The sequence below is a fragment of the Dermatophagoides farinae genome, chromosome 1, assembly GCF_024713945.1.
Source record: "Dermatophagoides farinae isolate YC_2012a chromosome 1, ASM2471394v1, whole genome shotgun sequence".
Taxonomy (NCBI): domain Eukaryota; kingdom Metazoa; phylum Arthropoda; class Arachnida; order Sarcoptiformes; family Pyroglyphidae; genus Dermatophagoides; species Dermatophagoides farinae.
In genome coordinates, this window is record NC_134677.1 from 5703798 (window position 1) to 5720548 (window position 16751).

Below are 16751 nucleotides of genomic sequence, written 5' to 3' on the forward strand. Positions count from 1 at the left end.
AGATAATGAGAGAGTGAATGAATGAATGAAAGAGAAATGACTAGTGTTATAATCATCAAATAATTGATGATGAAAGAGGAAAATACAAATCCCAAATAGCCAAAACAGATAGGTTAAACACTAGAAAATAAGATGTCCAATGGGACATCATAATTGAACTTGGGGGTTTTTTCTGCCAATCAACAAGCTGACCAACCAACATCATCATTGTCAATGTCGATTCGAGTAAAATGAAAATTTAATTTTGTGAAATCATTCATTGCAGCTAAAATTTTAAAATGCCAATCACATTGAGAATCAACGCTACAAAACGCATTATGATTTCATATTCATTTTATCAAAATAACGTCAAAAAAAATTGACAAAATGATAAACGATATAAATGAATATCGTCAACAATATAATGAAATCATATTTTGACTAAATCTATAAAACAATTAAAAGTACAATGGAAATTAACTAACCTCAATATGACGTAAATTGATTGATTTTTTTTCTGAATCGATGGTTGATCATAAAACTGAATGAAAACCAAGGCACTAGAAATGCTTATTTCATCAATGTGAAGATAAAATATGGAAGAAGTTTAGAAAAATTTGTGACAAAAAAAACATTTCACCAATTTCTCGATTATTTGATGTTGATGTGATTAAAATGAAAAACTTTGCTGATAAATACTGAGTTCAATTAACAACGAGATCAAATATAATAATTGCCAAAAATTAAGAATAAATAAAAAAAAACTAGACCCAATTTAAGTAGACGAAAAATAAATTGTCAAAAGTGGAGCTGGATTATTCCTTCGAATTCATGATGATCATTTGGCTCATATGGATAAATCGCCGTGTGTTTATAAATGCTGCCACTTGGCACTTGGCATGTGTCATATGAACAACACACACACATATACACCAACACACATGCATTAAATATTTCACATAGGCATGTATTTTGTGCATGAGTCCCGATTTGACGATGATTCGTAAATTCAAACTATTGATCTGATCAACAGTCACTAATTTTCCAAATTTAATTTAATTTAATTTAATTTAATGCAATTAATCCTTATTGAAATCCATTTTATTAATCTGCAGGGATTAATACTGAACAAAAATCTATAATCTGATTACTAAAATAATTGAAATCAATAGCAATCACAGATAAGTCAGTTCGATTCTTTTGCTATCGCGATTAAATTCTAGAAATATCATCAAATTTGTTTGTATATGAGTGAAATTAATATATTCTTTTTTGGTTTGCAAATTTTCAATATATAAAAATTAATCAGATTATTTACAATTTATGCAATACGTCCTATGTGATTGTCTGTTTTTATACATGTTTATCGCCGATGCACGTGTTTGCATTTATTTACGAATTTACGGCAATCATTAAAAAGATGAATTCTTCAAACTATTATTATAAAATCAATAATAAACAATTTTCACGAATGAAGAAAAAGGAGAAAAAAGTCATCTCCACCATCATTCGACAATATTTTTTCGAAGATTCAGAATTAATCATTGATGATAGTGTTGAATCCGATCGAACTTTGCTTGTCGATAATCGAGATAATCAAATTTTTCTCACAACAACGGAAATTTTGGAACTGATAAATGAAAAAATAAATAATGATAAAAGAATTCCAGATTTATTCGAGGATTATTTTGTTATGCCAAATAAAAAGTTTTTAATCCTAAAACCAGCCAATGAAGATATATGTCATCAGATTTATAGGCTGAATTTTGATGAGAAATTCAAAGATTATAATTTAAATTTCATATTTATACCGAATAAATTGCTGGAATTAGCGATACAAAAATACCAGTCTACTGTTGATCAGATTTTCGATTTATTCAGCGAGGAAAATAAGCCAAACGGATTGAAAATCATTGATGATTTTCTAGATGAATCGAAAGAATCGATTTTTATGAATTTTGTAAGTTATTTATTCTCAGTAATTTTTTCCTATTTCTTTCAATTATTTATTTTTAAAGGTCAGCACATACTTTGAAATCGCCACTAAAGAGAATAAAATATCTCGACTGAAAAATCGTGAAGCCATCCATTTTGGTTATGCTTTCGATTACGAACAAAATTTGATTATTAATGATTCTAGACAAGTTATAAGTCCGGAGATTCCACGAGAATTCGATTTAATTTGTGAACTTTTTTTAGAATTTGTACCAGAAAAGCCTGATCAATTGACGATAAACCGTTATGCAGGAGAAAAAAGTGATCATATTCCGTTTCATTGTGATACACATTCCATGTGCACTGAATGGATTATATCACTTAGCATAGGATCCTCCGTAGTTATGTCATGGAAAAGGCGAAATGATGATGATAATATCAAACAACGGGCATCGACAATACTACCACCTCGATCATTGATGATAATGCAGGAAGAAGCTAGATACAATTGGAACCATGGTATTACTAAAACTAAAATTGATTTGGTTCCATTCAATAATAATTTTCCCATCAAACGAAAACGTCTTTCATTTCAACCTCGTTCCGAACGTTATTCATTAACATTCAGAAAAACTAGACCTGTGACTGATCAATGTCAATGTGATGAATGTATTAAACAAAATGAAAATGATGAGGTTGCTGGTTTCCAGATATCTAATCCGCGAAAATTAGAAACGGATTTCGTTCATCGAACCTATGATCAAATAGCTGATCATTTCAGCACAACACGATACAAATGCTGGCCACAAGTTGTTAATTTCCTCGAATCATTACCAGCTGGATCTTTTGTCCTAGATGTTGGATGTGGAAATGGCCGCTTTCTTTCAGTCAATCCATCCATTGTGACCATCGGAACTGATCGTTCGATCAATCTGCTCAAAATTTGTCATCAACGTAATTTGGAAACATTTTTGGATAATTGTCTCTATGTTGATCAAACTATACGTGAACAAGTATTTGATGCTATCATTAGTATTGCAGTTATTCATCACATGGTTACTGAACAACGACGTGTTAGAGCGATTCATGCCATTTTGAATCTTTTGGCAATTGATGGCCTTGCATTGATCTATGTTTGGGCATTCGAACAAAAACATGAAGGTTCAGCATCCAAATATTTGAAAACAACCGAGACGGTGATAAATATGGAACAAGACGATGAAAATACCTCGTTTCAAGGTACATTGTCCATACATCAGAATCGAACAGAATTTCGTGAACAAGACATATTAGTTCCTTGGACTAAAAAAATAACTAACGACAAACAATCAGAATTATCGGAGAAGTTTTTTCGATTCTATCACGTTTTTCAACGTGAAGAATTAGAAAATTTAGTTAATATGGTTGCCCAAAAAGAAACTAGATATTCGATTCGAATCGAAAAAAGCTATTATGACGAAGGAAATTGGTGTGTCATCGTTCGAAAGACAAAGCTCTAAATGAAATCGAACAACGTGATTACCACATGAATTTCTATTCATAAGGATTTCAAAAAATATAAAGCGAAAATATCGTTTAATAATTCATTTATTTTAATTCTGTGAAAATCATTTAATTTTTATTTGTCAACTTGAATAACAGTAATCATTTTATAAAGAATAAAATATAGATAAAAAAAATTAAGCAAAAAAAGAATTAATCTTCCAAATCAGGGATAAGCCAGATGGCAGGCTCTTCAACGAAATGAACATGACGTGTGATTTGCGGGCTTTTGATTTCCATTTGAAATACGCCAACATCATTATCATTACAATCCGATGGTAAAGAAATGGCATCCCATTCTTCATTTGCTTTTGCAACCATGGCCTGAATTTTTTCACGAAATTCCCGCTCTTCTGGTGTTTCAACCCAAATGTTTTCATCATCAAAATCATTATTAGTGGGTGAATCGAATAGGAAATCTTTGGCAGAAAGTTCAATTCCGCAGTGTTTTTTTCGTGGCTCCTTAGATACAAGATTAGAGAAGAATAGACCGTTTCCAGCAAATTCTTTCTCTAAACTACCGTTAATGGAAACATCATCGTTTTCGTATTCTTCATCATCCCAATCAACAGAGGGTGGTTCCGAAATTTCATTACCAGATTCATAGTTGCATGGAAACGAAAAAAATTTACTTATAAAGCAATCCTTTTTTTCGTATGCAGATTTTGTTATGTTTGTTTTCAATGGTGGTTCGACAAGACTTTGTGTATTTACAGATTCAGGTTCGGGTCCACCATTAATTTCATCATTAGCCAATTTTTTTTCATCGACTAAAAACGATTTACATTTATCACGATTTTTCTTTTTGCGATTCCTGCGTTTTTGATTTTTTCTACGTTTTTTCTTTTTTTCACAATTGATGTCGATGGCCGAATTTAGTGGGTCTGATTTTACCGTTGTAAATAAATTATCGTTAAAACCATTCATACTCATTGTTTGGATTTTTAGCATGGCCTTTTCATCGGCAACCTTTTCATCAATATGGTTTTTAATAAATATATCCATAACTCTTGCATACAAATCATATGGCAAGTGTTTAATATCATCCAATGATGAGAAACTTAGGCTTCGTTTTATATCCTTGAATGGTAATGTTAAATTGATCAATGCAGGAAACATTGGTTCGATTTGATCCGTTTCAAAACCTTTCAAAGATGATGTCTTTTTATGACACTTAATCTTTTGTTCAATTTTTTGATTCATTTGTAGAAATTTGTGAAGTTCTGTCATAGGATCCATTGAAATCTTAGTCGTGCTTTTCATGAATAAAGGTGTTTCAAGCAGATTTATTTCGATAGGATTGATATTGCAATTTTTCATAAGAACCGAAGTACAAATTTGGTTTTTATGAGATGTTTTGTTATTTTGAAACTGTGTGAAATTTTGAATAGATTCTGGAAAATCTTCTGGATGATTGATATAATAGAAAAATGAAAATTGTGAAGGTTTAGTAATGTCAGCGGGACAAGAAGTGGAATATTTGAGTTCCATATTTTCCATCTCGATGTTGATATCAGAAAAGTTGAAGCTAAAAAAGTTTTTCAATTTATGGAATATTGCAAACGGTTGATTAACAAGTGATAATGTATTATTACGACAGAGCCAAGAAAGTAACAGAGATGAAGAATTATCACGGGAACCTTTCAATGAATCGAATCTTGCAGTATCAATATTACCAATCACAGAGCTTGAAGTTTCTTTCATATTGATTCTGTCCTTTCGAATATTTGGAGTCATACAAATAGAATCCATTGTGTCTTGACTTTGAAATTGAATAAAACTAAACAATAGAATTAGAGTATGTAAATAAAAAAAAATTATTTTTTTTTGCATACCTAGATTAAGGCAAATGTAACCGATTATTCAGCCAATAAAACAGGGAAAAATAACTGTTTTAGTAGAATTAAACCAATTGTTATCGGTTAGATTTCGATAAAACTTATTCGGTATCAATTTTGACCACTGTAAATGATCAGCTTCTATTAGAAAATGTTTGTTAATAATCGATTGTTGTTGATGTAAATCTCCGATATTTGAATGTTGTATATTTAATTGATGAGAATAATATGGATTTGAATTGCGATTATCAGAAATTGGATAATTTAAACTATGATATATATGAATTAAAAATAATGTGAACACAAATGAAGTAAATAATGTTTTCGATAATGGTGTTGATGATGGTTTAGTAAAACAATAAACAATGAATGGCCAATATGAATTGGCTTTTGCCACGTGTATTGGATGTTTCAAACAAAAATTTGGATAAGAATCAATATTTGTTGATGTTGAACTTTTCAATGATGAGAGTATGAAAATTGTAGAATTGACTAAATGAAATTGTTGTTGTTGTGCGCTAAATGGCGCCATTTTCATAATTAATTCATCGGGCAAACCGAAACGGAGAAAACAGAAAAATAAACACAAATAGAGATGATCATGCAAATGAGTGAAAGAAAAAATTTGTTCAAAATCATTGAGCCATCGTGATGCAATGTGGTTGTAAAATGAAAATCTACAAAAATTGAATGAAACTTCATCATGATTATTGTCACTTTGTGTAATTTTATATCTTTGATAAATCACAAAATCAATGTTAAACACTAATGAAATTTTCAAAATAATCAAATTGTCTTTATATGAAGTTGTTGAAAAATTCGAAAACCAATTTAACATTATAGAATGTTCAAACACAGTATCAAATCATTTTTGTGGTTTCTGGAACATCAAGTCATTTGCATAGCTGTTTGACAAACAAAAAATAAAAATAGAATGTATAATTAGGATGAGTAAACGACAAAATTTAATTAATGTAATAGTTTATATCAAAAAAAAAACAAAAAAAAAACAGATCGGTACGTCAAATCACTAGACTGCACTTTTTGAAGGGAAAAGGAACTTTTAATGTAAATGTTTCGAAAATGAGTACATCATTTAGATTTGATACATCTATCTATCTATGATTATTTCTGCCCGCATATAAAACAGCATGTATATATGTGGGTGTAATATAATTGATAAATTTTTATAATTAAAAAAAAATTGTCTATACTAATTGGATGAAAAAAAATAAATGTTAAGGGCAGAAAAATATTGAAATGGGAAAAGACATTTTCAACCATCTCGGCACTAACATCAAGGGCAAACAATCGATCACAAATGCAAGAATTTTTTTTCTATTTTCTATAAATATATCAAAAATATTGAAACTTACCAGAATTATTTATAAGAAATGAGAATTTTTACTCAAAATTTGATTCAATTTTTATCGCGATACAGATATAGTAGTAATATTTATAATTACGTTGGAATTTTTTCTAATTCTTTTCATTCTTGATTTAACGGACAATAATTACTGCAGTAAATGAAATATTAAAATGAAAATGAGTCGCAAACGTGTCTCCATTGCATCTTTTATATTATATTTGTGTGCTACTTTGATGCGCAGTTGAAAAGTTATTTCGTCATTCAATTATCATTCATTCGACTATTAACACATTAATCACGTGAATAGAAATACACGATCAAGTAGCAATAGTTATGGAACAAAATGAAACAACGATTGATTCGTTTGGCCGTAAGTTTAATTTATGAAAAATGTAAAAAAATGAATGTAGAAAATATTTTAAAATAATTTTTTTTTTTGATACCGCTTAAATTCAGGAATATTGTCGAAAATCTAAAACAGATTTTAAAGAAATCTCATTAACAATTGGAAAAAAACATGGATTACAACATTTTAGTAGCAGTATCAATGTCAACTCTAAGAATAGAACAAATCATGAATTGATAACACCATGGATTAAATCATTACTACAATCCGGTTCGGTAATTGTATCGACTGTGGATGATATTTATGCCAACCTAGCTCTAGAGGAATGGTTATTTCAAAATTATGATTTCTCAGTGAATAATGAACAAATTTTATTACTGTGGTATAATCGACCGGCCGTAGTTGTTGGTCGTCATCAGAATGTTTGGTTAGAAGCATCAATAGATTATTGCCGTCAGAATGGAATTGATGTGGCCCGTCGTAATAGTGGTGGAGGCACTGTTTATCATGACATGAACAATCTGAACATTTCTTTTATTACATCGAGAAAATTTTATGATCGTAGCAGAAATCTCCAATTCATTAGAGATGTCCTAAGTGATAATTTCCGAATTGATGCTAACATTTCTCCACGAAAAGATCTAGTCATTTGTGATGGTGGAGAAAAAATTTCCGGCACTGCATCCAAATTGAATGATCATAACTCTTATCATCATTGTACATTATTGGTAGATGTTGATAAAAGCAATCTCCGAAATGCATTACGTCTACAACCGTTAATGAACGTATATTCGAATGCTACAAAAAGTGTTCCATCGTCCACAATAAATTTAAAATCATTGCATCAATCAATGACAATGAAATCATTGATACAAGCCATATCAAAAAATTATTCAAAATATTACACTGCCAACAAAGATAGAATTTCATTTGTTCATTATTTAGATCAAATCGATTCTGAACGATTTGGTCCTGTTATCGATGATATTCGTTCAAAGTTTCAGTCTTGGGAATGGGTATTCGGTAGTACACCTAAATTCACTATTTGTTCTAAATTGTTCTCCGATCGATCAATGGAATATCAAATGAAAATAACCATAGAAAAAGGATATATTCAACATGTGTCAATCGAACCGAATTTACTCAATGATGACTATGACAAGATTTTACAAACGGTACTAATTGGCAAAGTACGTTTCGAAGAGAAAAATTTGGAACAAGCATTTGAAACTATCAAATCGGTTGACAAACATGACCAAATTCTTACCAAAATTCTGTTGACCATATTTGTCACATATAAACAAATTTGCTGTTGAATTAATTTGAAAAAAATCCTTTTATTTTCCAAATAAAAAAATTATTTACATAATAATTAAATTTCTTAGAATCGAATTGTGAATTAATGATTAGGATGAATATTTCAAAAGTAAGAATTTTTTTTTTGTTTTTTTTTTTTTTTTGATAGCATACAGTTCAGTGCATTTACCCAATTTGAACAAGTGGAATGACTTTTTAATTAAAACTAAAGATGTGAGTAATGTGATATCGTGCATATTGTTGTTTTACCTATGGAATGGAAAAATTTGAATAAAATAATTAAAATGTTCATAAAAATCCATACCTGATGTATTTGAATGAATTTGATTTTTTTTTCTATTTTTCGTGTTTGTGGATTGATGATGAGTAATAATAATTATTGTTATTTTGCTAAAACTAAATCTCAATTACTTGAATAAAAAAAGGCAACAAACATTAGAATTGACCGAAACAATTGAAATGAATAATTCTTACCAAAAAATGATTAATGATAATATTTACATGAAAAATTCGTTAATATGTTTGTTCTTTGGGTATTAATTTTTTTTAAAGTTGATTCTTCAATGAGCTATAATAGAATATTAATTACAGAATATTTATATATATGGATTATGAACCCATTTTTTTTATCAAGCGCTAGTCGTTGCAGCAACAGATGTTGCCGATTCTGGATCAGAAGATGATGTATTTCGTCGAATCTTACGAATATCAACAGATGAATCTTCGTTCTTATTAGCTTTCAAAGTGTTGGCCGATGTATCACCTCCGCTGCTGTCGCCCATTTCTTCATTGTGATTATTATGTTCAATTTTTCTTTTTTTCTAATTATACAGAAATGAAAAAGCGAAAAAAATCGAAGATTTAATTTTTGTTTTAAAATATGAATAGGCTAGATTTTAATCAATATTTTCATTGATTGACAACTACTGTCCGATGAAGATCGTGTTGTCCGATTGATGTGATTATGTACCTTCTCACTATTCGGTGTCGAACCAAGATTCGATGACGATTTAGATTTTTTCGAAATGGTAATTGTGTTCGCCTCTTCAGGTGGCAAATAGTGGATAAGATCCCGTTTTTTAACATGTTTGATATCAATAAGCATATCGTCGGTAAAGAATGTCACAGCTGCATTTAAAACTATAATTATTATTATTAGATGAATGAAAAATTAAAAAAATAGACTATACTTTCTTACTTGTTTCAACAAAAATTCTAGTATCCTGTGTGAGATCGACATTTGATTCTTCATTCTTACGAAATCGCAATCCAATAAACCAGATTTTCTGCTCTTTCATTTTCGAATCGTTTTTGTTCGAATCTTCTTGATCTTGCATATCTGTACTGGCTGTGGTGGTCGAAGTGGCAGTTGTTACCGACAAATTACCATTTTGATTAGAGGAATCATTACCATTGCCCAATTTCTTATCGAACCCCGAATTATCATCATTCGTTGTTTTTTCACTTTCATTATTTGGACAGGAAATTTTATCCATATTTACATCATTTCTGCTGTTGTTTTGATCATTTTTCATATTGTTCCCATTATTTGTATTTACCGATTCATTTTCAATTTCGGATGATTTAATAGCCGATGATTCATCCGAATCAGGAATTTTACGATTAAAGGATTTTGGAAAAACATGAGCGATTTCTATTGGCCGATGTCGTTCAAGATTTTGTACTAAAATACGAATTTTTGATTCCACTAGTCCTGTCCATTCTGCTTGTGTGCTCACTATAATTGCAATGTAATGTCGATATTTCTGGAAAAATGCTACTGGCTCGAATAGGCTATCCCATGGCCAATTGCCAGTTATAATTTCATCTGCCACGGATGATGCATGATAGAATTCTTCTTTCAAAATTTCACGCGTAGAATTGGTAACATTAAACGTAGAATTTTGCTGAGGATATGATGGTGTAATGATGGGCATCAAATGAAAACGATCACTGGCATTCTCTCTTGGATCCCAAACAGGAAATCCCAGGTTAACAAAATCATCAGAATTGAATCTCAACAATACAGGTTTTGGCCAAGGCCATTGTCTAAATACTAAAAAGAATTTCTGCAACAATGTTGATGCACTAGCGTTAGGATAAAGTTGACAGGTTCTAGCAACTAGCATAGCCCAGGATACACCACCCAAATAACCAAGAACATTCGAATAAATACCACGACGCTTGGCCCAGAATTTTACAGCTCTTAAAGCAAGACGAAATGATTCATGATTGGGAACTAAAAGTAAAATATCATCCGTCACACGACAACCATTCAATGAACGGACACTTTTTTCATCTAAATTTTTCAACAATGTTGCATCACGAAGATCTTGAACTTCTGATATATTTTTTAATGCCAACCGTGAAAAAAGAATATCCAGTTCAATACCATCGATTTTAGTTTTCATGACGGGTACAAAAGCTTCTTCCACAGATCGAACATATTCACATTTCGATATCTTTTTGAGGTGATTTGGAAAAGTGGCAAAAAAATCAACACGTTCAATATGACGAGGAACGACAATCAATGTATCGATATCGGCATCTATTCATCACAATGAAAAAAAAATAAATAAAGTCATTTATCAAATCTTAGAGTAAATCACCTCTGGTATGGACACCCAAACGATATGAGCCAAAGGTAAAAATCTTTCCATTCATTTGATCGGCCATATGTTGAGGTAATTTTCGTGCCGAAATTTCTTTAACCCATTCTTTTAGTGTTTTATTCAATTGGCTCAATATAAGGCAACGTTTGTTTAATTCTTCTTCACTTTCTACTAGCTGATATTTTCTTAGGCAATCTTCTAGCGCTTTTGTAGCCTCAATATCCGATTCTTTAGGCATAGACAAAGATATTGGCTCAGTAACGCCTAGATTCGGTCGTGATCGCTCATCAGCCATTGTTGATGACGACTAACAGCCTGTATAGCAATAAATTATGTTAGCATTTTTATACAAATAGTGATAGAATTGTATACAATTCAACAATTATGATTAAATACGAACCGATCGAAACAAATAATTTTCACAATTCCAAATTCGAACCAATTCACATGAAACAATTTCAAAAAAACATTTAACTATTGGCTGGTCGATGTTAACGGATAAAGGTAAAATACTCTGTACATATACAACTTTATCTGTCAAATCTTTTTTCTACCAATGCAATAATATCTTACTTTCAAATAGATTAATTCATATTTCAAGAAAATTCAACGATCAAGCACAATTTTGCGATTAAATTCAATGAACAACTAAACTCGCCAAGACAACAAAAAAAAACACGATGGTTCACCCTAACAGTGTTGTAGTAGTGGTCCATAAAATAGTTACTACTCTTCACCGGCAGCATAGTGGCAATGTACCATGCATAAACAATCTGGAAATTCGAATTTTATTTCATAAAAGTACACTTTGAATTCTCGACAAAATAGATGTATATTCTTCACATCGATGTTAAATGATGCTAAAATCAATCAATGCTAATTTAATTATATGTTAATTAAAGATTTTAACGCTATGTAATAATAATTCAAAAATTTGGATTTAAATATATTAGATCTTGGAAGAGTTTGAAGATCAAAAAATAAAATAAACAATCTATAGATAAAATTCAATCATGACTTGAAATTTTTTTATATTCTTTTTTGATGCATCTAAAAAAGATAATTGTTTTTTTTACAAAAATCGTTAATATATTTACAATTTTTGATTTTTGATTGATTTTTCAATGATCATCATCATCATCATTATTATTATTATCGCTTTTTATATGAGAATTAATTAAATTTTGCAAAAATTTAACGCGATTCAATGAAGTGACCGATTGTGGAAGTGAATTTTGATGAATGGGTATGACTACATATCCAAGTGATGTTAGTAAAGATAATTCGACGTCTTTTGGTCCAATGAATCGGCTATTATCATCCAATAATGTTTCATTGAATCCAATGCACACAAGAGCCACACTAGAAAAATGGGAAAGAAAATTACCATAAATAAATGAGTAAATATATACCACCAAAACTTACTTTCGATGAATGTCTTTCATTTTGGAATCAGCGGATGAAATTTTTGGCCTATCAATAATTTGTGGTTTTCCTTCCAGATCAACTAGCAACTCTGCATCTGTAATAATTGGAAGTTTAGAAAAAAAAAGTTGAAAGTTGAACATTGAGCTTTACCGATGGTGTAACCAAAGGGTGTTTTGACATCCACGAGCATGTATTTATCTTTGCTTGGAGCAAATGCGTCAAAAGTTTGTATTATTTTTTTCCGAAATTCCTGTAGATCTTTAGATCGTTTAATTATATCCAAATCGAATGTTTTAATATAAGTTTTGAAATTTTCCATATCTTCTTCATTGTCGAAAAACGTTTGAATTGGAATTTTCCCCATTGATTGGTGAGTGTTTGGATCGATAATTCGAGAATCACTTTGCAATGAAATCATTCCATTGAGAACGCAATATTTTCGACGAATATTCATCATACGATAAATTTCATGGCCTGAATTAGCAGTTAAATCTTCAGATACTGGATCCAATTTTTCATTTTCCGATGAAACATCGTTTTCACCTTGTTGTGAATTTTTTGCCTGTCTTTCTTTCAGATTCTTCAGATGCAACTCCAGTTCTTCTTGTTCCATTTCAACGTAAAATTGATTTCTTAAAATAGATTTCACGTGATCAACAGTTGCACACCGTAGTAGCATAAGTGAATGAACAAAATTAAACCATTGATACCGGGATGCGCAATTTTCAGCGGAAATTTTCGGAACAATATGGTCCATAATTATATCAACAAAATCATCGCGTTGATAATTTAGTCGTGCTAGCGTGATGGTCAATGTTATTAAATCTTGATGTTTGAAAATATCTGGATTATCTTTCAATGTTTGTAGGTAATAATCATTCAATTTAGGATATGAAAAATTAAAATTCGAAATCGCCACAGTGAAATCTCTTTTAGATGACTCGCTAAGATTTTCCAAAAATTTAAAATTAACTAAAATATCCGAACATTTTTCCAACAGATTAATTTCCGGAAAATTTAGTCGTTTCAATGATGATATCATATGGATAAGATGCGGAGGCATAGTGTAAATCTCTTCGGAACGGTATTTTAATAATTTTGCAACGACCGATCGGATTAGATTTTTATTGCGACGATTATGACGAGATAGCAATACCAATAAATAGCATAGATTATCCAATGGAATCTCTTCGTCCGAATCAAGGTATCTCATTAGTTGATCTTCAATTTTAATCATTATTTCGGGCATAAAGTATCGAGTGAATTTTGTCATGTGTACTAGATCAAGCATCGAAGCTTTTGACTCGTCCAACTTTTCGCCGATCGTTCGAATTAATGTGTCGAAAATTAACGATCGTTTTGGTGTAGTATCTTTTAGGCAATGATACAAAGTCATGGTAGCATTTAATAATTTAAACTCATAACTATATTGAATTTTATACAACAGTTCATCCTCTAGAAATCGAACCTTGATTTTGAATAAATTATTTTTTTTACAATAACGAATGAATTTTTCGACATAACTTACGATTCTAAGGTTAGGATCCAGATTCATAATTATAAGTGATTTTAACATATTTAAAATATTTGTATCCGAATGGCGGATTGTATCACAAATACTTTCAGATACTCGTTGAAATTGTTGAGAGGCTAACAACGAGTCCATAGTTAATTGACCTGAATTTAATTTCTGCGACCATTCATATAGCACCGGTGCATAATTGACATATCGTTGATGATAACTTTGTTGTTTTACAACTTTTGTCGTCGTCGAATATGCTTTATCTAAAGGAAATAAATACATGTTCAATAAAAAGAGATTAATTAAACATAAAATCTCACCAATAGTAGTCACATGAATACAACGTTGTTGATTGGAAATCAAATCAAATGTGGTTCGATTTCTTGGTGCGGTAGAAATTCTTCCGGAAATCAATCGATTTGTTACACGGACAATAAGAATGGGTAACATTATGACGAAACAGGATAAATTTCGGATCCAAAGAATCGGATTTCAATTGGGAAAAGGTTAAATATTGTGAACATGTGAAGAGAAAAATTTTCCTTATAGCAATCTATTTTCACTTTGTTGTGTCTAGAATTGTAAAATAGAGAAGCCACGTCAAGTTTGATCGATGAAGTGTTAACGACAATCGAATCGAATTAATTCTTTTAAATGTTTTTTCATGATTTCCATGATTTAATTTTACTAATTGATAATTTGTTATAATGATTGTCTAAAAAAAATAAACACTCTTTCCGAATTTAAGTTCAAAATTTTTTTTTTATACTCAAGAATTTCGGTTGTCCATCTATTATATTTCAGCTTTCAATCCAAGGAATACATTCCGTAAAATAAAAGAATGATGAACAATTCAGTATTAATGCTATCTTATACAATTGTTTTATCGTTAATATTACTTTTCAAATTGCCTTACAACATAGCTCATTACAATCAACCTCAATATGGTGAGTGTTTGCTATTAATTTCACCAATTATCACATAAATATTTCATGAATAATCTTCAGGAATACCGGTCCAACAACATCAACAAGTTTATCATCAACAACCTCCCCCTCAACAACAGTATCAACAACAACAAATTCCAATACAGCAGCAGCAGCAACAACAACAACAACAAGTAGTTTATCAAACACCCGGTCAGATACCACATTATCAGCAAGTACCCCAAGCCGGTCAAAATGTTCTGCATGATGATAGTCGAATTCATGATAAGGAACATTTGAAGGTGTGACATTCGAATTTATTTACTCATTTTATATTGAAAATTTTATTTTGAATTCTTAATAGGAACATTTACATGAAGCATTAAGCGATCAGGATGTAAGCAAAATGAGTGAAGAAGAGTTGCAGTTTCATTATTTCAAAATGCATGATAATGATAATAATAACATGTTAGATGGTAGCGAATTGATCAAATCATTGATTCATTGGCATGGTAAGTGATTTCATGTCAGGCTTTATTTAACCTTGTTTTTCAACTTGTTTCAAGTCGAAGAAAGTCGTCATTTGGGAAAGAATGCATCGCCACATGGAACGACGAAAATATTCACCGATACCGAATTGGAACAGATGATTGATCCGATTCTTCAGATGGATGACAAAAATAATGATGGTTTCATCGATTATCCCGAATTTGTTGCTGCACAAAAAAATCGAGGATTCTAGGCGAACGGTCCATTTAAACTCAGTCATTTAATCAATTTTAGTCATAATAAAATTGTTTGTTCTGTAAAGCCTTTTTTAATCACGACCACCACCACCACCACCACTACGCAAATCGCAATTAATTATTTTCCGATTTTTCCAAATAAAATTCCCTACGAATTATAAAATTGAATTGTTTGTTGTTGAGCTATTTGAACATGCCTTATTATCACGAATCTCAAGAATCGGGACCTGATTCTAAAGTTGTCACAATGTTACAAAATATCTTGAAAACCGAGATCACGCTACTCATCGAAAGCAGTTCGCCATCATTGCCCATTGAAGAGAAATCATTTGACCAATATATAATTAATGTTGAAGAAATCATTTTTGCTGGTAGTTATTCTATGATTTACCTTGCAAATCATTGTGATCATTATCATTATCCATTAATGGCTAGAATATTCGAACCGGCTTCTCAAATTGATCCACATAAATGTAAATTTCTACGATTATTAAAACATTTAGGTAAACGTAACCCATGGCTAATATCTACATGGGGTATTTACTATGATACAAATCATCGTATTGCCTTGTTTCAAGAGTTTGCCATTCATGGAAACTTGTTGGAATATGTTCGTAGTAGTAATCTTTATGTACCAGAATTACAATTGATCGGATGGGCACAAAATATTTACAATGGAATGGATTTTTTGGGGTCGATTGGATTGTGTCATCGAAGTATTTCTCCAAAACATATTTTATTAACAGGAGATCCAGATGGTGATAAAATCATCGCTAAATTGGGTAGTTTTCGCGATACAATTATTTATCATGATATTCAAACACAAACTACTTTACATCAACGTTGTCGACCATTGTGCAGGCGATTCGAAGCAAATTTTCATGCACCTGAAACTTATGGAACCGACAGTGAAGAATTCAATCCAATTTCAGCTGATGTTTGGTCATATGGAGCGACATTATTCTATGCAGGTACAAGAACTTACCCATACAATTACAAAAGACCATCCAAAGAACTAGATTCAGAGATAAGGACAATGATACAATCGAGAATAAATTTATCCGCCGAAGCTAAACAATGGTTTTATGGCTTGTTACGCACTGATGTAACCAAACGAACACCATTTGATCGAATCGAAAAGGACAAATGGTTTCGAATTCAGGTTGAATAAATTAAAATCAAGATCAAGAT

The 16751-nt window shown here is 30.9% G+C and overlaps 8 protein-coding genes across 11 annotated transcripts in view; 5 read left to right on the forward strand and 3 right to left on the reverse strand.

Moving 5' to 3' along the window:
- Fkbp12 (peptidyl-prolyl cis-trans isomerase Fkbp12) overlaps window positions 1–16751 on the forward strand; it is an 83863-nt gene that overhangs the window by 40880 nt on the left and 26232 nt on the right. The gene's annotated exons all lie outside the window — the stretch shown is intronic.
- LOC124491997 (tRNA (carboxymethyluridine(34)-5-O)-methyltransferase alkbh8) lies at window positions 471–3549 on the forward strand. The gene is made up of 2 exons (XM_047054750.2): window positions 471–1939; window positions 1998–3549. The coding sequence occupies exons 1-2, from the start codon at window positions 1352–1354 to the stop codon at window positions 3411–3413; spliced, it is 2004 nt and encodes a 667-aa protein (XP_046910706.2). The 5' UTR covers window positions 471–1351; the 3' UTR covers window positions 3414–3549.
- LOC124491998 (uncharacterized) lies at window positions 3501–6948 on the reverse strand. The gene is made up of 3 exons (XM_047054751.2): window positions 6671–6948; window positions 5292–6199; window positions 3501–5236 (listed from the first exon to the last, which is right to left on the reverse strand). Exon 3 carries the CDS (start codon window positions 5206–5208, stop codon window positions 3610–3612), a length of 1599 nt encoding a protein of 532 aa, XP_046910707.2. The 5' UTR covers window positions 5209–5236; window positions 5292–6199; window positions 6671–6948; the 3' UTR covers window positions 3501–3609.
- Window positions 6957–8381, forward strand: Lipt1 (Lipoyltransferase 1). Its single transcript, XM_047054752.2, has 2 exons — window positions 6957–7033; window positions 7120–8381. Exons 1-2 carry the CDS (start codon window positions 7007–7009, stop codon window positions 8323–8325), a joined length of 1233 nt encoding a protein of 410 aa, XP_046910708.1. The 5' UTR covers window positions 6957–7006; the 3' UTR covers window positions 8326–8381.
- On the reverse strand, window positions 8327–11631 carry hrg (poly(A) polymerase hiiragi). 3 transcript variants are annotated; one of them, XM_047054749.2, is made up of 7 exons: window positions 11339–11631; window positions 10936–11253; window positions 9525–10874; window positions 9297–9466; window positions 8801–9147; window positions 8631–8736; window positions 8327–8575 (listed from the first exon to the last, which is right to left on the reverse strand). In XM_047054749.2, exons 2-5 carry the CDS (start codon window positions 11231–11233, stop codon window positions 8956–8958), a joined length of 2010 nt encoding a protein of 669 aa, XP_046910705.1. In that variant the 5' UTR covers window positions 11234–11253; window positions 11339–11631; the 3' UTR covers window positions 8327–8575; window positions 8631–8736; window positions 8801–8955. The 3 variants fall into 3 exon arrangements, with proteins under 3 accessions (XP_046910705.1, XP_075591739.1, XP_075591735.1); XM_075735624.1 differs by having other exon boundaries at window positions 10936–11245; window positions 11335–11614; XM_075735620.1 differs by having other exon boundaries at window positions 11311–11614.
- On the reverse strand, window positions 11708–14454 carry LOC124492309 (uncharacterized). Its single transcript, XM_047055172.2, has 5 exons — window positions 14209–14454; window positions 13895–14151; window positions 12517–13834; window positions 12364–12460; window positions 11708–12300 (listed from the first exon to the last, which is right to left on the reverse strand). The coding sequence occupies exons 1-5, from the start codon at window positions 14336–14338 to the stop codon at window positions 12060–12062; spliced, it is 2043 nt and encodes a 680-aa protein (XP_046911128.1). The 5' UTR covers window positions 14339–14454; the 3' UTR covers window positions 11708–12059.
- On the forward strand, window positions 14486–15723 carry LOC124492316 (lymphotoxin beta receptor inhibitor). 2 transcript variants are annotated; one of them, XM_047055181.2, is made up of 4 exons: window positions 14486–14835; window positions 14896–15116; window positions 15179–15326; window positions 15381–15723. In XM_047055181.2, exons 1-4 carry the CDS (start codon window positions 14730–14732, stop codon window positions 15554–15556), a joined length of 651 nt encoding a protein of 216 aa, XP_046911137.1. In that variant the 5' UTR covers window positions 14486–14729; the 3' UTR covers window positions 15557–15723. The 2 variants fall into 2 exon arrangements, with proteins under 2 accessions (XP_046911137.1, XP_075591862.1); XM_075735747.1 differs by having other exon boundaries at window positions 14695–14835; window positions 15387–15723.
- On the forward strand, window positions 15754–16731 carry LOC124492314 (uncharacterized). Its single transcript, XM_047055178.2, has one exon. It carries the CDS (start codon window positions 15754–15756, stop codon window positions 16729–16731), a length of 978 nt encoding a protein of 325 aa, XP_046911134.1.